The 14,863-nt window shown below is 46.0% G+C and overlaps 1 protein-coding gene across 2 annotated transcripts; it reads right to left on the bottom strand.

Moving 5' to 3' along the window:
* Window positions 1-1,578: 1,578 nt before the first annotated feature.
* LOC124013204 (stathmin-2-like) lies at window positions 1,579-14,573 on the bottom strand. 2 transcript variants are annotated; one of them, XM_046327448.1, is made up of 5 exons: window positions 14,297-14,573; window positions 5,308-5,403; window positions 4,812-4,990; window positions 3,789-3,980; window positions 1,579-3,514 (listed from the first exon to the last, which is right to left on the bottom strand). In XM_046327448.1, the coding sequence occupies exons 1-5, from the start codon at window positions 14,313-14,315 to the stop codon at window positions 3,455-3,457; spliced, it is 546 nt and encodes a 181-aa protein (XP_046183404.1). In that variant the 5' UTR covers window positions 14,316-14,573; the 3' UTR covers window positions 1,579-3,454. The 2 variants fall into 2 exon arrangements, with proteins under 2 accessions (XP_046183404.1, XP_046183402.1); XM_046327446.1 differs by lacking the exon at window positions 14,297-14,573 and adding an exon at window positions 12,887-13,347.
* Between the last annotated feature and the right edge of the window lie 290 nt (window positions 14,574-14,863).

Below are 14,863 nucleotides of genomic sequence, written 5' to 3' on the forward strand. Positions count from 1 at the left end.
CCTTCTGTGTCCCAAACTATGGTGTGATTGAGATCGTGTGGAGAAAGACACATTTTAATAACGATTTCTGATATTCAAAACTCAACCCTCCCTATTTATATCCATCTTTGGTTAATATGACTGCCTGAAACTGTTGAGATTGTCTTCCTTATTTATTTTAATTGTTAGATCAATCTTTCACCAACATTATCCAACATTTCCGAAGTCTGTTTAGATAAAGGAAGATATCGTTGTGATTAACAGTAGTAATATCGACTTTGACTCCACACTGCTCTCCATAGGTAACAGTGGTAATAGTCCCTGCTCCAGTCCCTGTCTGTCCATGTCCCTATCTGTCCCTACGCTGCTCTCCGCTTTGCTGTGAGACAGTCGACGCCCGGTCTCAGCCACAGCCTCTGGGTCTCTTGATTGCCTCTCTGTGTGTACAGGAAGCGATTAACAACGAGGGGATGTCCTGGACAATGGCAGCTTGGCTGGCCCTACCGCGTGGGAAGAGAGGGAGGAGGGAGAGAGGGAGGAAAGGAGAGAGGAGGCTAGAGGAGAGAGAGGGGAAACAGAGGGTAGTGTGGGAGGCAGAGAGGGAAGAGAGGGAGAGGAGAGGGAGAGACAGGGCAGTGTGGGAAAGTGGGAAAAGAGAGAGCGAGAAAGAGTGGGAAAGAGAGAGTGTGATAGACATAGGGGTGTGGGAGAGAAGGGAGAGAGAAAGAGAGGGAATAGAGAGGGAAAGAGAGCAGTGTGGGATAGAGGGGAGAGGTAGGAGGGAGAGAGAAAAGAGAGCACAGTGCTGCTTTGTCCCAGAGCTATGGTTGCAGCCCACTCTCCTCCCGGTGTGCTTGGCTCCCACGCTCCCCCAAGTTACTGTTGTTGCTGCTGCTGGGACGCCCATCAGAGGAGTGATAAAACAGAGCCTCCTCCTCCTCTTCCTCCTCCTCCGCCTTTCATCAACTCTCTGCCAAATCATCCTCCTCTATCTCACCCACCCTCCTATCCCTCTCTCTTTCACTCGGTCTCCATCCATCCTCCTCCTCCTTTCATCAACGCTCTGCCAAAATATGCTCCTCTCCTGTATCTCTCCCACACCCTTTCCCTCCTTCTTTCTCTCCCTCTGTCTCCATCCATCCTCATTATCGTTCTTCCTGTCGTTTGTTTGCCAGACTCGTAAGGTGATTCTCATCGGTAACTATGGGGGAAGAGTCTACACTACAGAGTCTAGTATTGTCTCATGTAAATCCTACAGGCAATTCTGGATTTACTTCATAGTGAAGGGTCAAGGTGTTACAACACTGCCAATTGCAATCTTTTGTCGCCACCTGCTGGTCATATGCGATTCTATAACTGTGGATGATGATCACTTACTTTCCTTGGCCATGTCCATATTCAGGCTCATTCAGAGACTGACTAATAAATATAGTTATATTATAGAAATAATACAATAATACATACAAACAAAGATTAATGTGACAGATTAATCTGCATTTGTAATTGGACATGCTCAAAAACAATTCGAATTATTTTTGTCTTCTTCCAAGCTAAAAAGACAATAGATCAGAAATAGAATAAGCACACACACAGCCAATATCATTCACAGAACCCCAAACCTTTATTAACCACAGGTTGCTCACAAAGATATATGCAGAGGGGGGAGACACACAAACAGGAAGAGAGAGAGGCAGGCAGATTCATCACCATGGACAGGACGCTGTGATGTCATCAGTATGTGACCGATGGTCAGATATACAGCTCCAAATTCCTGGCTGTGCTCCCTGTTCTCCCCATCACACACGCACACACAATCCACCCACCCCTCCTGAAACACACACGCACACACAATCCACCCACCCCTCCTGAAACACACACACACACACACACACACACACACACACACACACACACACACACACACACACACACACACACACACACACACACACACACACACACACACACACACACACGCACACGCACACGCACACGCACACGCACACGCACACACGCACCCTTTGCAGATGGCCACTGTCTTCCTTTGACATGTTAACTCATCTAACATCATCTAGCTGTTATTTGAAGTCTATGTGTTGATTGGCTTACATGTTGCCCACTTTAGCTGTTTATGCCCTTCGTATGCCATAGTCTGCTGTACCCAGTTAAAAGCTGTTTAAATACTAAGAAGAAGGTACAATGATTCATTCTCCATAGTGCAAGAGTTATTCTACGATTTTCCATATATAGTGTGAAACCTTCCTAGTAGCATTTGGCATTGGTTCCTCTCTGGTACAACGTGAAAGAAATGAGAGGGCCCATAAGCTTGTAGGACATGGATGTAACTTATGGATCTACCATTGCCTCTATGTTAGCCGCTATATGAGTTTGTAGTATTCTAGGCACGATTACATTATCTACATGTCTAAGATGGTACATACATGCTGAGAGAGTGATTGACAGGGGACGCAGGGGGTCTTGGGAACCAGGAAGGATCATAACACCCCTCTGTGACATCATGGTATGAGCCAGGGATATCATGTGACCTCTGCAATGCCCAACTGACAGAATTTAGCAAGCTCCTCTTGAGCGACGTGTCATGTTTGCCTAATTTCTCAAAATGTCTCTGTGTGTGTGTAAGTGTGTTTGAGAGTATGTGTTTGTTTGTGCGTGCATGTGTGTGTGTGAATATACAACTGTATGTAAGAGAGTGGGGGATCAGACAGACAGACAGGAGAAAATCGGCTCATAAATGCTATAATAAGTCTCCTGAAGTCTCTCTCTTCCAGGAGTCAATGTGCAGCTTGCATTCTAATCATCCCCATACTGACTGGCTGACCGACACAGACACAGACACAGACACAGACACAGACACAGACACAGACACAGACACAGACACAGACACAGACACAGACACAGACACAGACACAGACACAGACACAGACATGGTCAGATAATAACCACCGCAAACACACGTCAGCTAGCTGGCAAACTCACAACATCACAGAAGCCTGATAGTACAAGAGAAACTGCAAACGTTTTTTGTTCCGAGAAAAACTAAACAACAAAGTACATCCATAGATAGAGAAAATGATCCAATAGCAAACTGCAATACTTTAGCTGTATTATCATAATGTATATAACAAAAAAGGAAGTATTTACAAAAAGCAATACCCACTTTCACTTGGTTGGCTTCTCTTTTTCTTTCTTTTTCATCATTTGAAATTGAGCAAAACACATTCTTTTATAGGGAGGAGTGGGAGACATTTTCATATTTGTTTGTGACCCCCCCATTTGCTAACGCTGTTGGTGTGGGCTGGCGGTGGGTGGGTTGGTCATCCTCCTCCCTCAAGGGAGGGGGGGGGGGGTTGTCTGATGCTGTGGGGGCTGTAGTAGTAGGTGGATCTGGGGGAGGGCTGTCGGGGGGAAGGGTGGCTGTAGGGGGGTATGATGGTCGGTGGCGCCCCTCATCTGCTCACGCTGTCAGCTCTTCCCTCAGCTCTTTGTTCCTGCGCACCACCTGGGCATGCCTCTCCTGAGGACAACACAGAGAGAGATGCTGCCATGTTGGACATACCAGAAACCTCTTAATACTGACCCTGCCCTGAGACTCTCTGATTCAAGTCTGTCAACTTACTGTCCTCCCCCTTTCAGCTTACATGTTTAACTACAATTGCCAGTGTTCCATCCTTGCATGATGCCACCAGCCCCTACCTATCACATCGTACCCTTCTATCTTGTCCACCCCTTCCATTCACCTGGTCTTGCTGTCTCCACCTACAATTTTTCCCACCAAGTTCTCCTCTCACCTTCTCCTGCAGGCGCTCCATGATGGAGGCTAGGTAGGCCTGGCGGTTCTCCTTGATCTGCTCCATCTTCATGGTAAGCTTCTCCTCTGCCATCTTGCTGAAGTTGCTGTTCTCCTCCATGGCCTTGAGCAGCACGTCCCTTTCGTGCTCCCGCTTCTCTGAAAGGGCCCTGAGAATCTGGGCCTCCTGGGACTGAGGAGGGGACGTGATAGAGTAGAGTAAAGTAGAGTAGGGTACAGTAGTGTAGAAAAGAGTAGAATAATATGAAGTAGAATAGAATAAGGAATTCAAATAGAATAGAATAAAGTAGAATAGAATGCAGGTGGAGGCCAAGACACAATGTTGGAAGAAGAGAAGAGTTAGTTTTATTATTGTTCCTTTGCCTGATGAAGGTACTCATTGCTTAGTAATAATAAAGTAAGTGTAGGATTCCAAGTCTAAGCCAAGCTAAGGTATAGGCTAAGACAGGCTAAGGTATAGGCTAAGACAGGCTAAGGTGTAGGCTAAGACAGGCTAAGGTATAGGCTAAGACAGGCTAAGGTATAGGCTAAGACAGGCTAAGGTATAGGCTAAGACAGGCTAAGGTGTAGGCTAAGACAGGCTAAGGTATAGGCTAAGACAGGCTAAGGTATAGGCTAAGATAGGCTAAGGTATAGGCTAAGACAGACTAAGGTATAGGCTAAGACAGACTAAGGAATAGGCTGAGACAGACTAAGGTATAGGCTAAGACAGGCTAAGGTATAGGCTAAGACAGGCTAAGGTATAGGCTAAGACAGGCTAAGGTATAGGCTAAGACAGACTAAGGTATAGGCTAAGACAAGCTAAGATATAGGGTAAGACAAGCTAAGATATAGGGTAAGATAAGCTAAGGTATAGGCTAGAACAAGCTAAGGAATAGTCTAAGACAAGTAAGCTAGGACAACGTTTGTCCCAAGTGTAATTTACTAGCGTGATTTAGTGTGATTCAGTTTTGGAATTAAGTTGTCGGCTTATGCTACGGTAAACTGATAGATGGTGACTCACTCTCCTCCGGTCCTCAGCGGCCTCTAGCTTCTTCTGGATGTCCTCCAGAGAGACCTCCCTCTTAGGGGGCGAGGTGACACAGTGGGCTGCGTCTGACATCGGGGAGGGGGGCTTCAGGATCACCTCGAAGGCCTGGCCAGAGGCACGCTTGTTGATGGGCTTCACCTCCATGCCTGCTACTGCAAGGTGAGAAGTGTGTGTGTGTGTGTGTGTGTGTGTGTGTGTGTGTGTGTGTGTGTGTGTGTGTGTGTGTGTGTGTGTGTGTGTGTGTGTGTGTGTGTGTGTGTGTGTGTGTGTGTGTGTGTGTGTGTGTGTGTGTGGTAGAGGGGGACAGACGGAGGAAAACCACAGAAGGAAACTCAAAATGCTGCATTAGTAGTATTAATATTACCCTAATCAAACTTTCACTTAGACAAAAAATTGCCTCTTCATTGCCTTTACAGTAAGTTGAAAGTGATTTGAAACACTAAAAAAGTCAGGTGACTCTTCTGCATACCTTGGAACTCTCCCATCAGGTTCTTGCGTGCCTCAGGGTACAGGCAGGAGCAGAGGAGAGATAGGACAGAAATCTCCTTCATCTTCTCTTTGTATGCTGTGGGGAACACACACACACACACACACACACACACACACACACACACACACACACACACACACACACACACACACACACACACACACACACACACACACACACACACACACACACACACACACACACACACACACACACACACACACACACACACACACACACACACACACACACACATGTGCGCGCACACACACACACATCGTTAACCCACTTTCTCCTCCTCATAAATGATCATCCCACATGGCATCGCCATCTTTAGATGTTTAGGAAAATAAATATTCAGCAAATCCTTAAATAGAAAAGAAAAACATGATAATCAAAGGCAGTCTAGTGAGATGAATCAGCCTGAGGTTTCTAAGCCCCATTTTGTGGAGCTTTGTTTGTGCAGACTGAAGGGAAGTGGGATGGCTGTGTGTGTGTATGTTTGTGTGTGTGCATACTTGCGTGAGAGGGTGTCTGCTGTGTCCTCATATGGTCTGAACGGTTGACCACCTCCCCACAGCATTCATTCTCCATTCATCATTAGCTGTGCATTTCATTTCAGCATATCATTGATTTACTTAGCTAGCAGGCAAGCTACCCTCCTTGTCTGTAGCTAGCACTGGTAACATCCAACAGTAATTTAACAGCAGGGGTAGCACCTAGAGGCTGAATGATTATGGCTGATGTTGCCAACATATCCTAGCCTGGAATCCAAACTGTATTGCTCTATTTCAATATTATTTCACTTTAGGATAACAGGCTACAAAGGTCCTGAGCTTTGGCACCCAAATTGGGACTAGAACCTACTGTAGCATCCCCATGAGGCAGGCAGCAAAGATGTGAAACTACTGTATCATACTGCAGCAAACACTCTGGCTCTCGTCCTCCTGACTGCTGTGCTGTAGTGGTCAGTACAGTGTGTATTGGAGGCACAATCAGAGTCCAACCGGGCACCTCAACGTGCCAAACAGCACCCAAGCCTCTATGATCTATCATCCACCACACGCTGTGGGCTGCAGGGCTGAAAATTGCTACATCGATCACTGACTGATTTCCCTGGCTGGGAGTCAAAACTGAGCAAAATAAGGCTGAGATTTACATTCAGACAGCTTCTCCATGGAGGAGAGAAGTGTAGCTAGTGCCTACTGCCGCTCTGCTGTTGCTTAACCAGCCAAACCCTCTCCCTGTCTTTCTGTCTGTTTGAGTGAAGTGTTGCTAGTGCCCACAGCAGTGGTACTGCACAACCAGACAGCTCTCAGCCTAGCAGACGCCACGGGAAATCAGATCAACTCTCACATGTTGCAATAGCTCTCTGACTCTCCGATGGGCTTGTTAACCCCTCCCAGAAGAAAAAGAAAATAAGATAAAAGAGGGGATGAGAAGAGGAGGACTGTGTTAACTCTCTTGTTAACCCCTCCTTCCCAGAAGAGAAGGAGAAAAGGAGGACTCGGTTAACCCCTCCCATAGAGAAGAAGAGAAAATTAAAGGGGGGGGGGGTGAAGAGGATGAAAGGAGGGCTGGTTTGAGCTGGCTGACTCCCACAGAGATGGAGGGACCTCAGGGCAGGCAAATGGATGCTACTGACTTCGCTGAGGTAGTGGAGGGGATTTTCATTTGTTATTACTGGACCAGACCATCTCTACTGGTGGCCCGCTGGACGGGTGTCTGTGTGTGTGTGTGTGTGTGTGTGTGTGTGTGTGTGTGTGTGTGTGTGTGTGTGTGTGTGTGTGTGTGTGTGTGTGTGTGTGTGTGTGTGTGTGTGTGTGTGTGTGTGTGTGTGTGTGTGTGTGTGTGTGTGTGTTGGCTGTCACGTCGTCATTAAGAGGGCAGTGTGTGTGCCAGGAAACACAGACAGGAGCCATTTTCCCTTCATAACATCTTGTCAGTGATGTGAACAAATGGTGGTTTAGTGGAGCAGATTTTGTAGGTTAAGTTTTAATGAGCAGGTAGTTGTGTCAACTTTCTCTTATCCTGGTCTTACCCTGGTCTTACCCTGGTCTTACCCTGGTCTTACCCTGGCCTGTTGTGTGTTTTGTTGTTTAGTGAACGTTGTCAACACATTTAGTTGAAGTGATTCATTATGGGCCTTGTCCTTATGTGATGTAATATAGCTTTATATGAAATACATTTCTAAACTAAACATTGCTATTCTATTATGGTGAACTAAAAGCACACAATTCTACAGTAAACAAATACATTCCTTTTTATGTATATGACTCAAAGGAAAATTATTTTCTAATTTCTACCGCAAGATCTACACTGAACATCTTCTCTTATCTCCATGGAGATCTCCTCCTCACCACGGAAACAGAGCCAGTTGTTACGTTTCCTGTTGAAATCCATCAGCATGAGACCACAGATCATCAATAACCTACCCCCTCTTCCTCCCCCTCTTCTCTTCTTCTTCCTCCTCTTGCACTGGTGCTGTCCTGTTCTGCCTGTCTCTCCACCCCAACCCAATACTGTCCTGTTCTGCCTGTCTCTCCACCCCAACCCAATACTGTCCTGTCCTGCCTGTCTCTCCACCCCAACCCAATACTGTCCTGTTCTGCCTGTCTCTCCACCCCAACCCAATACTGTCCTGTTCTGCCTGTCTCTCCACCCCAACCCAATACTGTCCTGTCCGTCTCTCCACCCCAACCCAATACTGTCCTGTCCTGTTCTGCCTGTCTCTCCACCCCAACCCAATACTGTCCTGTCCTGTTCTGCCTGTCTCTCCACCCCAACGCAATACTGTCCTGTCCTGTTCTGCCTGTCTCTCAACCCCAACCAAATACTGTCCTGTTCTGCCTGTCTCTCCACCCCAACCCAATACTTTCCTGTCCTGTTCTGCCTGTCTCTCAACCCCAACCAAATACTGTCCTGTTCTGCCTGTCTCTCCACCCCAACCCAATACTTTCCTGTCCTGTTCTGCCTGTCTCTCCACCCCAACCCAATACTGTCCTGTTCTGCCTGTCTCTCCACCCCAACCCAATACTGTACTGTCCTGTTCTGCCTGTCTCTCCACCCCAACCCAATACTGTCCTGTTCTGCCTGTCTCTCCACTCCAACCCAATACTGTCCTGTCCTGTTCTGCCTGTCTCTCCACCCCAACCCAATGCTGTCCTGTCCTGTTCTGCCTGTCTCTCCACCCCAACCCAATACTGTCCTGTTCTGCCTGTCTCTCCACCCCAACCCAATACTGTCCTGTCCTGTTCTGCCTGTCTCTCAACCCCAACCCAAAACTGTCCTGTCCTGTTCTGCCTGTCTCTCAACCCCAACCTAATACTGTCCTGTCCTGTTCTGCCTGTCTCTCCACCACAACCCAATACTGTCCTGTTCTGCCCATCCCTCCACCCCAACCCAATACTGTCCTGTTCTGTCTGTAAGCATCCCTCCACCCCAACCCAATACTGTCCTGTTCTGTCCGTCCCTCCACCACAACCCAATACGGTCCTGTTCTGCCAGTCCCTCCACCCCAACCCAATACTGTCCTGTTCTACTGTCCTGTTCTGCCCATCCCTCCACCCCAACCCAATACTGTCCTGTTCTGCCCATCCCTCCACCCCAACCCAATACTGTCCTGTTCTGTCTGTAAGCATCCCTCCACCCCAACCCAATACTGTCCTGTTCTGTCTGTAAGCATCCCTCCACCCCAACCCAATACTGTCCTGTTCTGTCCGTCCCTCCACCACAACCCAATACTGTCCTGTTCTGCCAGTCCCTCCACCCCAACCCAATACTGTCCTGTTCTGCCAGTCCCTCCACCACCAACCCAATACTGTCCTGTCCTGCCTGTCTCTCCACCCCAACCCAATACTTTCCTGTCCTGTTCTGCCTGTCTCTCCACCCCAACCCAATACTGTCCTGTTCTGCCTGTCTCTCCACCCCAACCCAATACTGTACTGTCCTGTTCTGCCTGTCTCTCCACCCCAACCCAATACTGTCCTGTTCTGCCTGTCTCTCCACCCCAACCCAATACTGTCCTGTCCTGTTCTGCCTGTCTCTCCACCCCAACCCAATACTGTCCTGTTCTGCCTGTCTCTCCACCCCAACCCAATACTGTCCTGTCCTGTTCTGCCCATCCCTCCACCCCAACCCAATACTGTCCTGTTCTACTGTCCTGTTCTACTGTCCTGTTCTGCCCATCCCTCCACCCCAACCCAATACTGCCCTGTTCTGTCCATAAGCATCCCTCCTACCTAACCCAATACTGGGGCCTTACAGGTCTCGAGGGCCCAATAAGTTAAAACAGCAGACTGACTGACTGACTGACTGACTGACTGACTGACTGACTGACTGACTGACTGACTGTGTGTGTGTGTGTGTGTGTGTGTGTGTGTGTGTGTGTGTGTGTGTGTGTGTGTGTGTGTGTGTGTGTGTGTGTGTGTGTGTGTGTGTGTGTGTGTGTGTGTGTGTGTGTGTGTGTGTGTGTGTGTGTGTGTGTGTGTGTGATAAAGCTCATCATTTAGTTTACAACCTAGCCTCTAGACGACAATATAATCAGTTGTGTAATTGCAGCATTAATGGAGAACTATAGTGGAAATGGGCTATTGAGTGGGATGGTAGATAGAGGATATTATCAGCGAGGGAGGTTTCAGACATTAGTATGCATTGTTGAACATTGAAATGCAAACAACAGACCAATAAGCCTGAGCCTAAACACGTTTTTAATAACCACACCCAAGGAGTCATGTTCCCTATTTAGTGTAATGTCATCTAGACCTAATGTCATCTAAACCTAATGTCATCTAGACCTAATGTCATCTAGGTCCAAGCACACCAAGACAGTCGTGAAGAGGGCACGACAAAACTTATTCTCCCCCAGGAGACTGAAAAGATTTGTCATGGGTCCTCATATCCTCAAAAGGTTCTACAGCTGCACCATCGAGAGCACACTGGTTGCATCGCTGCCTGGTATGGCGACTGCTCGGCCTACGACCACAAGGCATTACAGATGGTAGCTTCCTGCCATCCAGGACCTCTATACCAGACGGTGTCAGAAAAAGGCCCTGAAAATTGTCAAAGACTACAGCCACCCTAGTCATAGACTGTTCACTCTGCTACCGCACGGCAAGCGGTACCGGAGCACCAAGTCTAGGTCCAAGAGGCTTCTGAACAGCTTCTACCCCCAAGCCATAAGACTCCTGAACACCTAATCAAATGGATACCCAGACTATTTGCATTGCCCCCCCCCCCTTCCCCTTCCTTTACACCGCTTCTACTCTCTGTTGTTATCATCTATGCATAGTCACTTTAATAACTCTACCTACATGTACATATTACCTCAACTAACTGGTTCCCCCCGCACACTGACTCTCTACTGGTACCCCCAGTATATTGTCTTGCTGTTGTTATTTTACTGCTGCTCTTTAATTACTTGTTACTTATATTTCTTATTCTTATCTGTATTTTTTAAACTGCATTGTTGGTTAGGAGCTCGCAAGTAAGAATTTCACTGTATTCGGCGCATATGGCTAATAAAATGGGATTTGATTTGATTAGGATACAATGATTATTTTAACTGAGAGACATTGCTGATGACAGCCTCCCCTCTCTGGCTGAGATATTTGATTTGATTTGATTAGGATACAGTGATTATTTAAACTGAGAGACATTGCTGATGACAGCCTCCCCTCTCTGGCTGAGATATTTGATTTGATTTGATTAGGATACAGTGATTATTTAAACTGAGAGACATTGCTGATGACAGCCTCCCCTCTCTGGCTGAGATATTTGATTTGATTTGATTAGGATACAGTGATTATTTAAACTGAGAGACATTGCTGATGACAGCCTCCCTCTCTGGCTGAGATATTTGATTTGATTTGATTAGGATACAGTGATTATTTAAACTGAGAGACATTGCTGATGACAGCCTCCCCTCTCTGGCTGAGATATTTGATTTGATTTGATTAGGATACAGTGATTATTTAAACTGAGAGACATTGCTGATGACAGCCTCCCCTCTCTGGCTGAGATATTTGATTTGATTTGATTAGGATACAGTGATTATTTAAACTGAGAGACATTGCTGATGACAGCCTCCCCTCTCTGGCTGAGATATTTGATTTGATTTGATTAGGATACAGTGATTATTTAAACTGAGAGACATTGCTGATGACAGCCTCCCTCTCTGGCTGAGATATTTGATTTGATTTGATTAGGATACAGTGATTATTTAAACTGAGAGACATTGCTGATGACAGCCTCCCCTCTCTGGCTGAGATATTTGATTTGATTTGATTAGGATACAGTGATTATTTAAACTGAGAGACATTGCTGATGACAGCCTCCCTCTCTGGCTGAGATATTTGATTCGATTTGATTAGGATACAGTGATTATTTAAACTGAGAGACATTGCTGATGACAGCCTCCCCTCTCTGGCTGAGATATTTGATTTGATTTGATTAGGATACAGTGATTATTTAAACTGAGAGACATTGCTGATGACAGCCTCCCCTCTCTGGCTGAGATATTTGATTTGATTTGATTCGGATACAATGATTATTTAAACTGAGAGACATTGCTGATGACAGCCTCCCCTCTCTGGCTGAGATATTTGATTTGATTTGATTCGGATACAATGATTATTTAAACTGAGAGACATTGCTGATGACAGCCTCCCCTCTCTGGCTGAGAGATTTGATTTGATTTGATTAGGATACAATGATTATTTAAACTGAGAGACATTGCTGATGACAGCCTCCCCTCTCTGGCTGAGATATTTGATTTGATTTGATTCGGATACAATGATTATTTAAACTGAGAGACATTGCTGATGACAGCCTCCCCTCTCTGGCTGAGAGATTTGATTTGATTTGATTAGGATACAATGATTATTTAAACTGAGAGACATTGCTGATGACAGCCTCCCCTCTCTGGCTGAGATATTTGATTTCAGCTTTTGCTTAATCCGTATACATTTTATTCTACAACTGTTGATAGGTCTTGGGAAGTGATGAATACAGCTCTATGGCAACAAGACTCACAGGAGTGACTCAGGCAGAACTGGGTTCAGGGATGCACTCAGTGACACTGCGGCGGCTATGACCTCTGGGGGGCGCCATTGTCCCAGAAAGCTTTGGCCCCTTAACACAAATAATGGGGAATAGATATCTGATAGCCACACCTAACTCATGGGCTTATCTGAGAGGTCACACAGTAAGCACTGTATATCTTATAAATTAACAAGGATCTTAATGTACATTAACGTAAGCATTTTTGATGTCCCTAGCCAAATCAGTAACCAAGTGGGCAGAGAGCATACATTTGAATTTTGGCTTGTCATTTAATTGGCCTACCACTAAATGCCATTGTCCTGCCACAGTCCTGTCTGTCTGTCTGCTTTTCTGCCTGTCTATCTGCTAAAAATGCGTTGATCCAAAGATGTAAGCAACATATTCTCATTGAATATTCTATAAACAGCAAGGACACATTTCTAGTTCTATTACAATCACTGTCATTGACAGTATGGTACATAATCAAACCTCAACTGATCCGGCCGGCCCTGCCTACCTTGCGACCACTGACGACGTCTATGACGATCATGTGCCCCGGGGGTCTGGCCCATCCCACTCGCCCAGTGTCTGTCTGCAACTCAATAATAAAATAAAATAAATAAAAATACATAACTAACAGCTATGCGGCCAGCCGAGACATAATGAAACAGCCCGCTGCAGGTGCAGGCAGACGCCAGGACCTGACACAGTTAAATGTATTGCTCTCTGTCTGCACCCTCCTCCACCCATCCATCACCGACCTAGTCATCCGGAATACAAGTAGTCCCTTGACCGTTGTCGCCATAGAGACGGGTCTCAACTCACTCAAAAGGGCCCCAAATCCGCATGAAAGTGCTCCATCAAGCATTAGACAATCTTGGATAGGTCTGTACTGTTTATACTCCCAAATATCTTAAAACATTTATCATGACTGGCTGTAAGCAAATCAGGCCTAGCCATGCATTAAAATGATATCAAGACCAGGCATGAAATTCCCGGAATATGATGACACATTTCACTTCCATCCATTCCTCCATATAACCAAATAGACATGTTTAGATCATAAATAAATGACACGGCAATCATCGGCCACTAGGAATAAATGTGACCATATGATTAGTATCCATATAGATTCGAGAGAAAAAAATCTAATTCTACAAACGACCATTCATTTTCATTGCAAGTCGTAATTCTTCACCTGACAGCTTTAGCTCAGATGTAAAGTGTGCGGCTAGAGATTCATTTCTTCTCATGCATTCCTCTCATCATTCAAATTGATTGAGCATAAGATTATAATAAATAGTAGCCCAGTCCCTATAATCATATGTGTAAAGGTTTAGCCTAATTCTGCTCTGGGCTGGTGAGGAGAGAGAGAGACCGTGATGTTGGGTGCGGTCGTTCTGCATTATGCTGTTGTATGAGCATGTGTTGGTCTACAGCGGCAGGTGCGGCAGCCGCATCCACAAGAGCGTCTATCCTGCTCGAATAATCTACAGCAAATGTGTCCATAGGATTTCTTCAATCTAGGCTATGTATTCGCTTTACGCACAATGTAAAAGGGAGATTGAATATCCCTATAATAAAATGTTATTGGGCTACTTAATCCTACACTGTAGCCCACTATTATCAACCGACCCTGTTGATATAGAATGAAAGAAAAAACAAATGCGTACAGTTCAGGTTCAATTGTAAACACAAGCAACATGATTGCGTCCATTCACAAGTTTAAAACTACAATATTTGTTGACGTGCGACAGACTTTGACCGCTCCCTTTAATAAATGCTTGGCAGTCTTTTGTGCCAAGGGTGTCGCCGCTGCATGCTCACACAGCATCCTTCCAGCCTCATGCAGAATCACCACCCAACGCTCTGTGACTGTCAACTCGTCCCCAAAACACAGATAAATAACGGTACATCGTTAGCTTACCAATTGCTGTTTTAGCCATGTCTGTCGGTTTGTGCGGCGTTGGTGCTGCTGAAGTGGGCTATGGAGGGAGCGTGCGTCGCAGTTACTGATCGGTGCTTGGCGAAAAAAGCGAGCAAGGCACTGAGTCAGCAAGAACACTGCTGTGTGGGGAAAGAGAGCACTGCGCGAGACAGCAAGGGGGCTGGTGAATTACAAGCGTCTATACGTGCTCAAGCAGATTGGCTACCGCGGTCCCCTGACGCGCATTTCCTAGACAAGAGACGGTCGCTTTTTCCTCTAATGTTCCTGTGTGTAGGATAGCTCAAGTTGCCCCTATGAAAGGTGACGGGGTGGGTGTTATCCCTCTTTGTTTTCTCTAATGGTGCCGCCCGTAAATTGAAGTATTGTCAGAGATGGAACCGGTCCTAATGGCTCTTGTCCATGGTGCTGAAACGGTATCAGAGCGAGGCAGCCTACTAATAGCTTAACTTAATGGAAATAGACTTTGAAGGTAAATGAAACGTAACTTGATCACAATATATAGGCCTAATGTTTCGTGTGTGACATAATTACAAGGTAACACATAGG

This window comes from Oncorhynchus gorbuscha, linkage group LG24, assembly GCF_021184085.1.
Source record: "Oncorhynchus gorbuscha isolate QuinsamMale2020 ecotype Even-year linkage group LG24, OgorEven_v1.0, whole genome shotgun sequence".
Classification (NCBI taxonomy): Eukaryota; Metazoa; Chordata; class Actinopteri; order Salmoniformes; family Salmonidae; genus Oncorhynchus; species Oncorhynchus gorbuscha.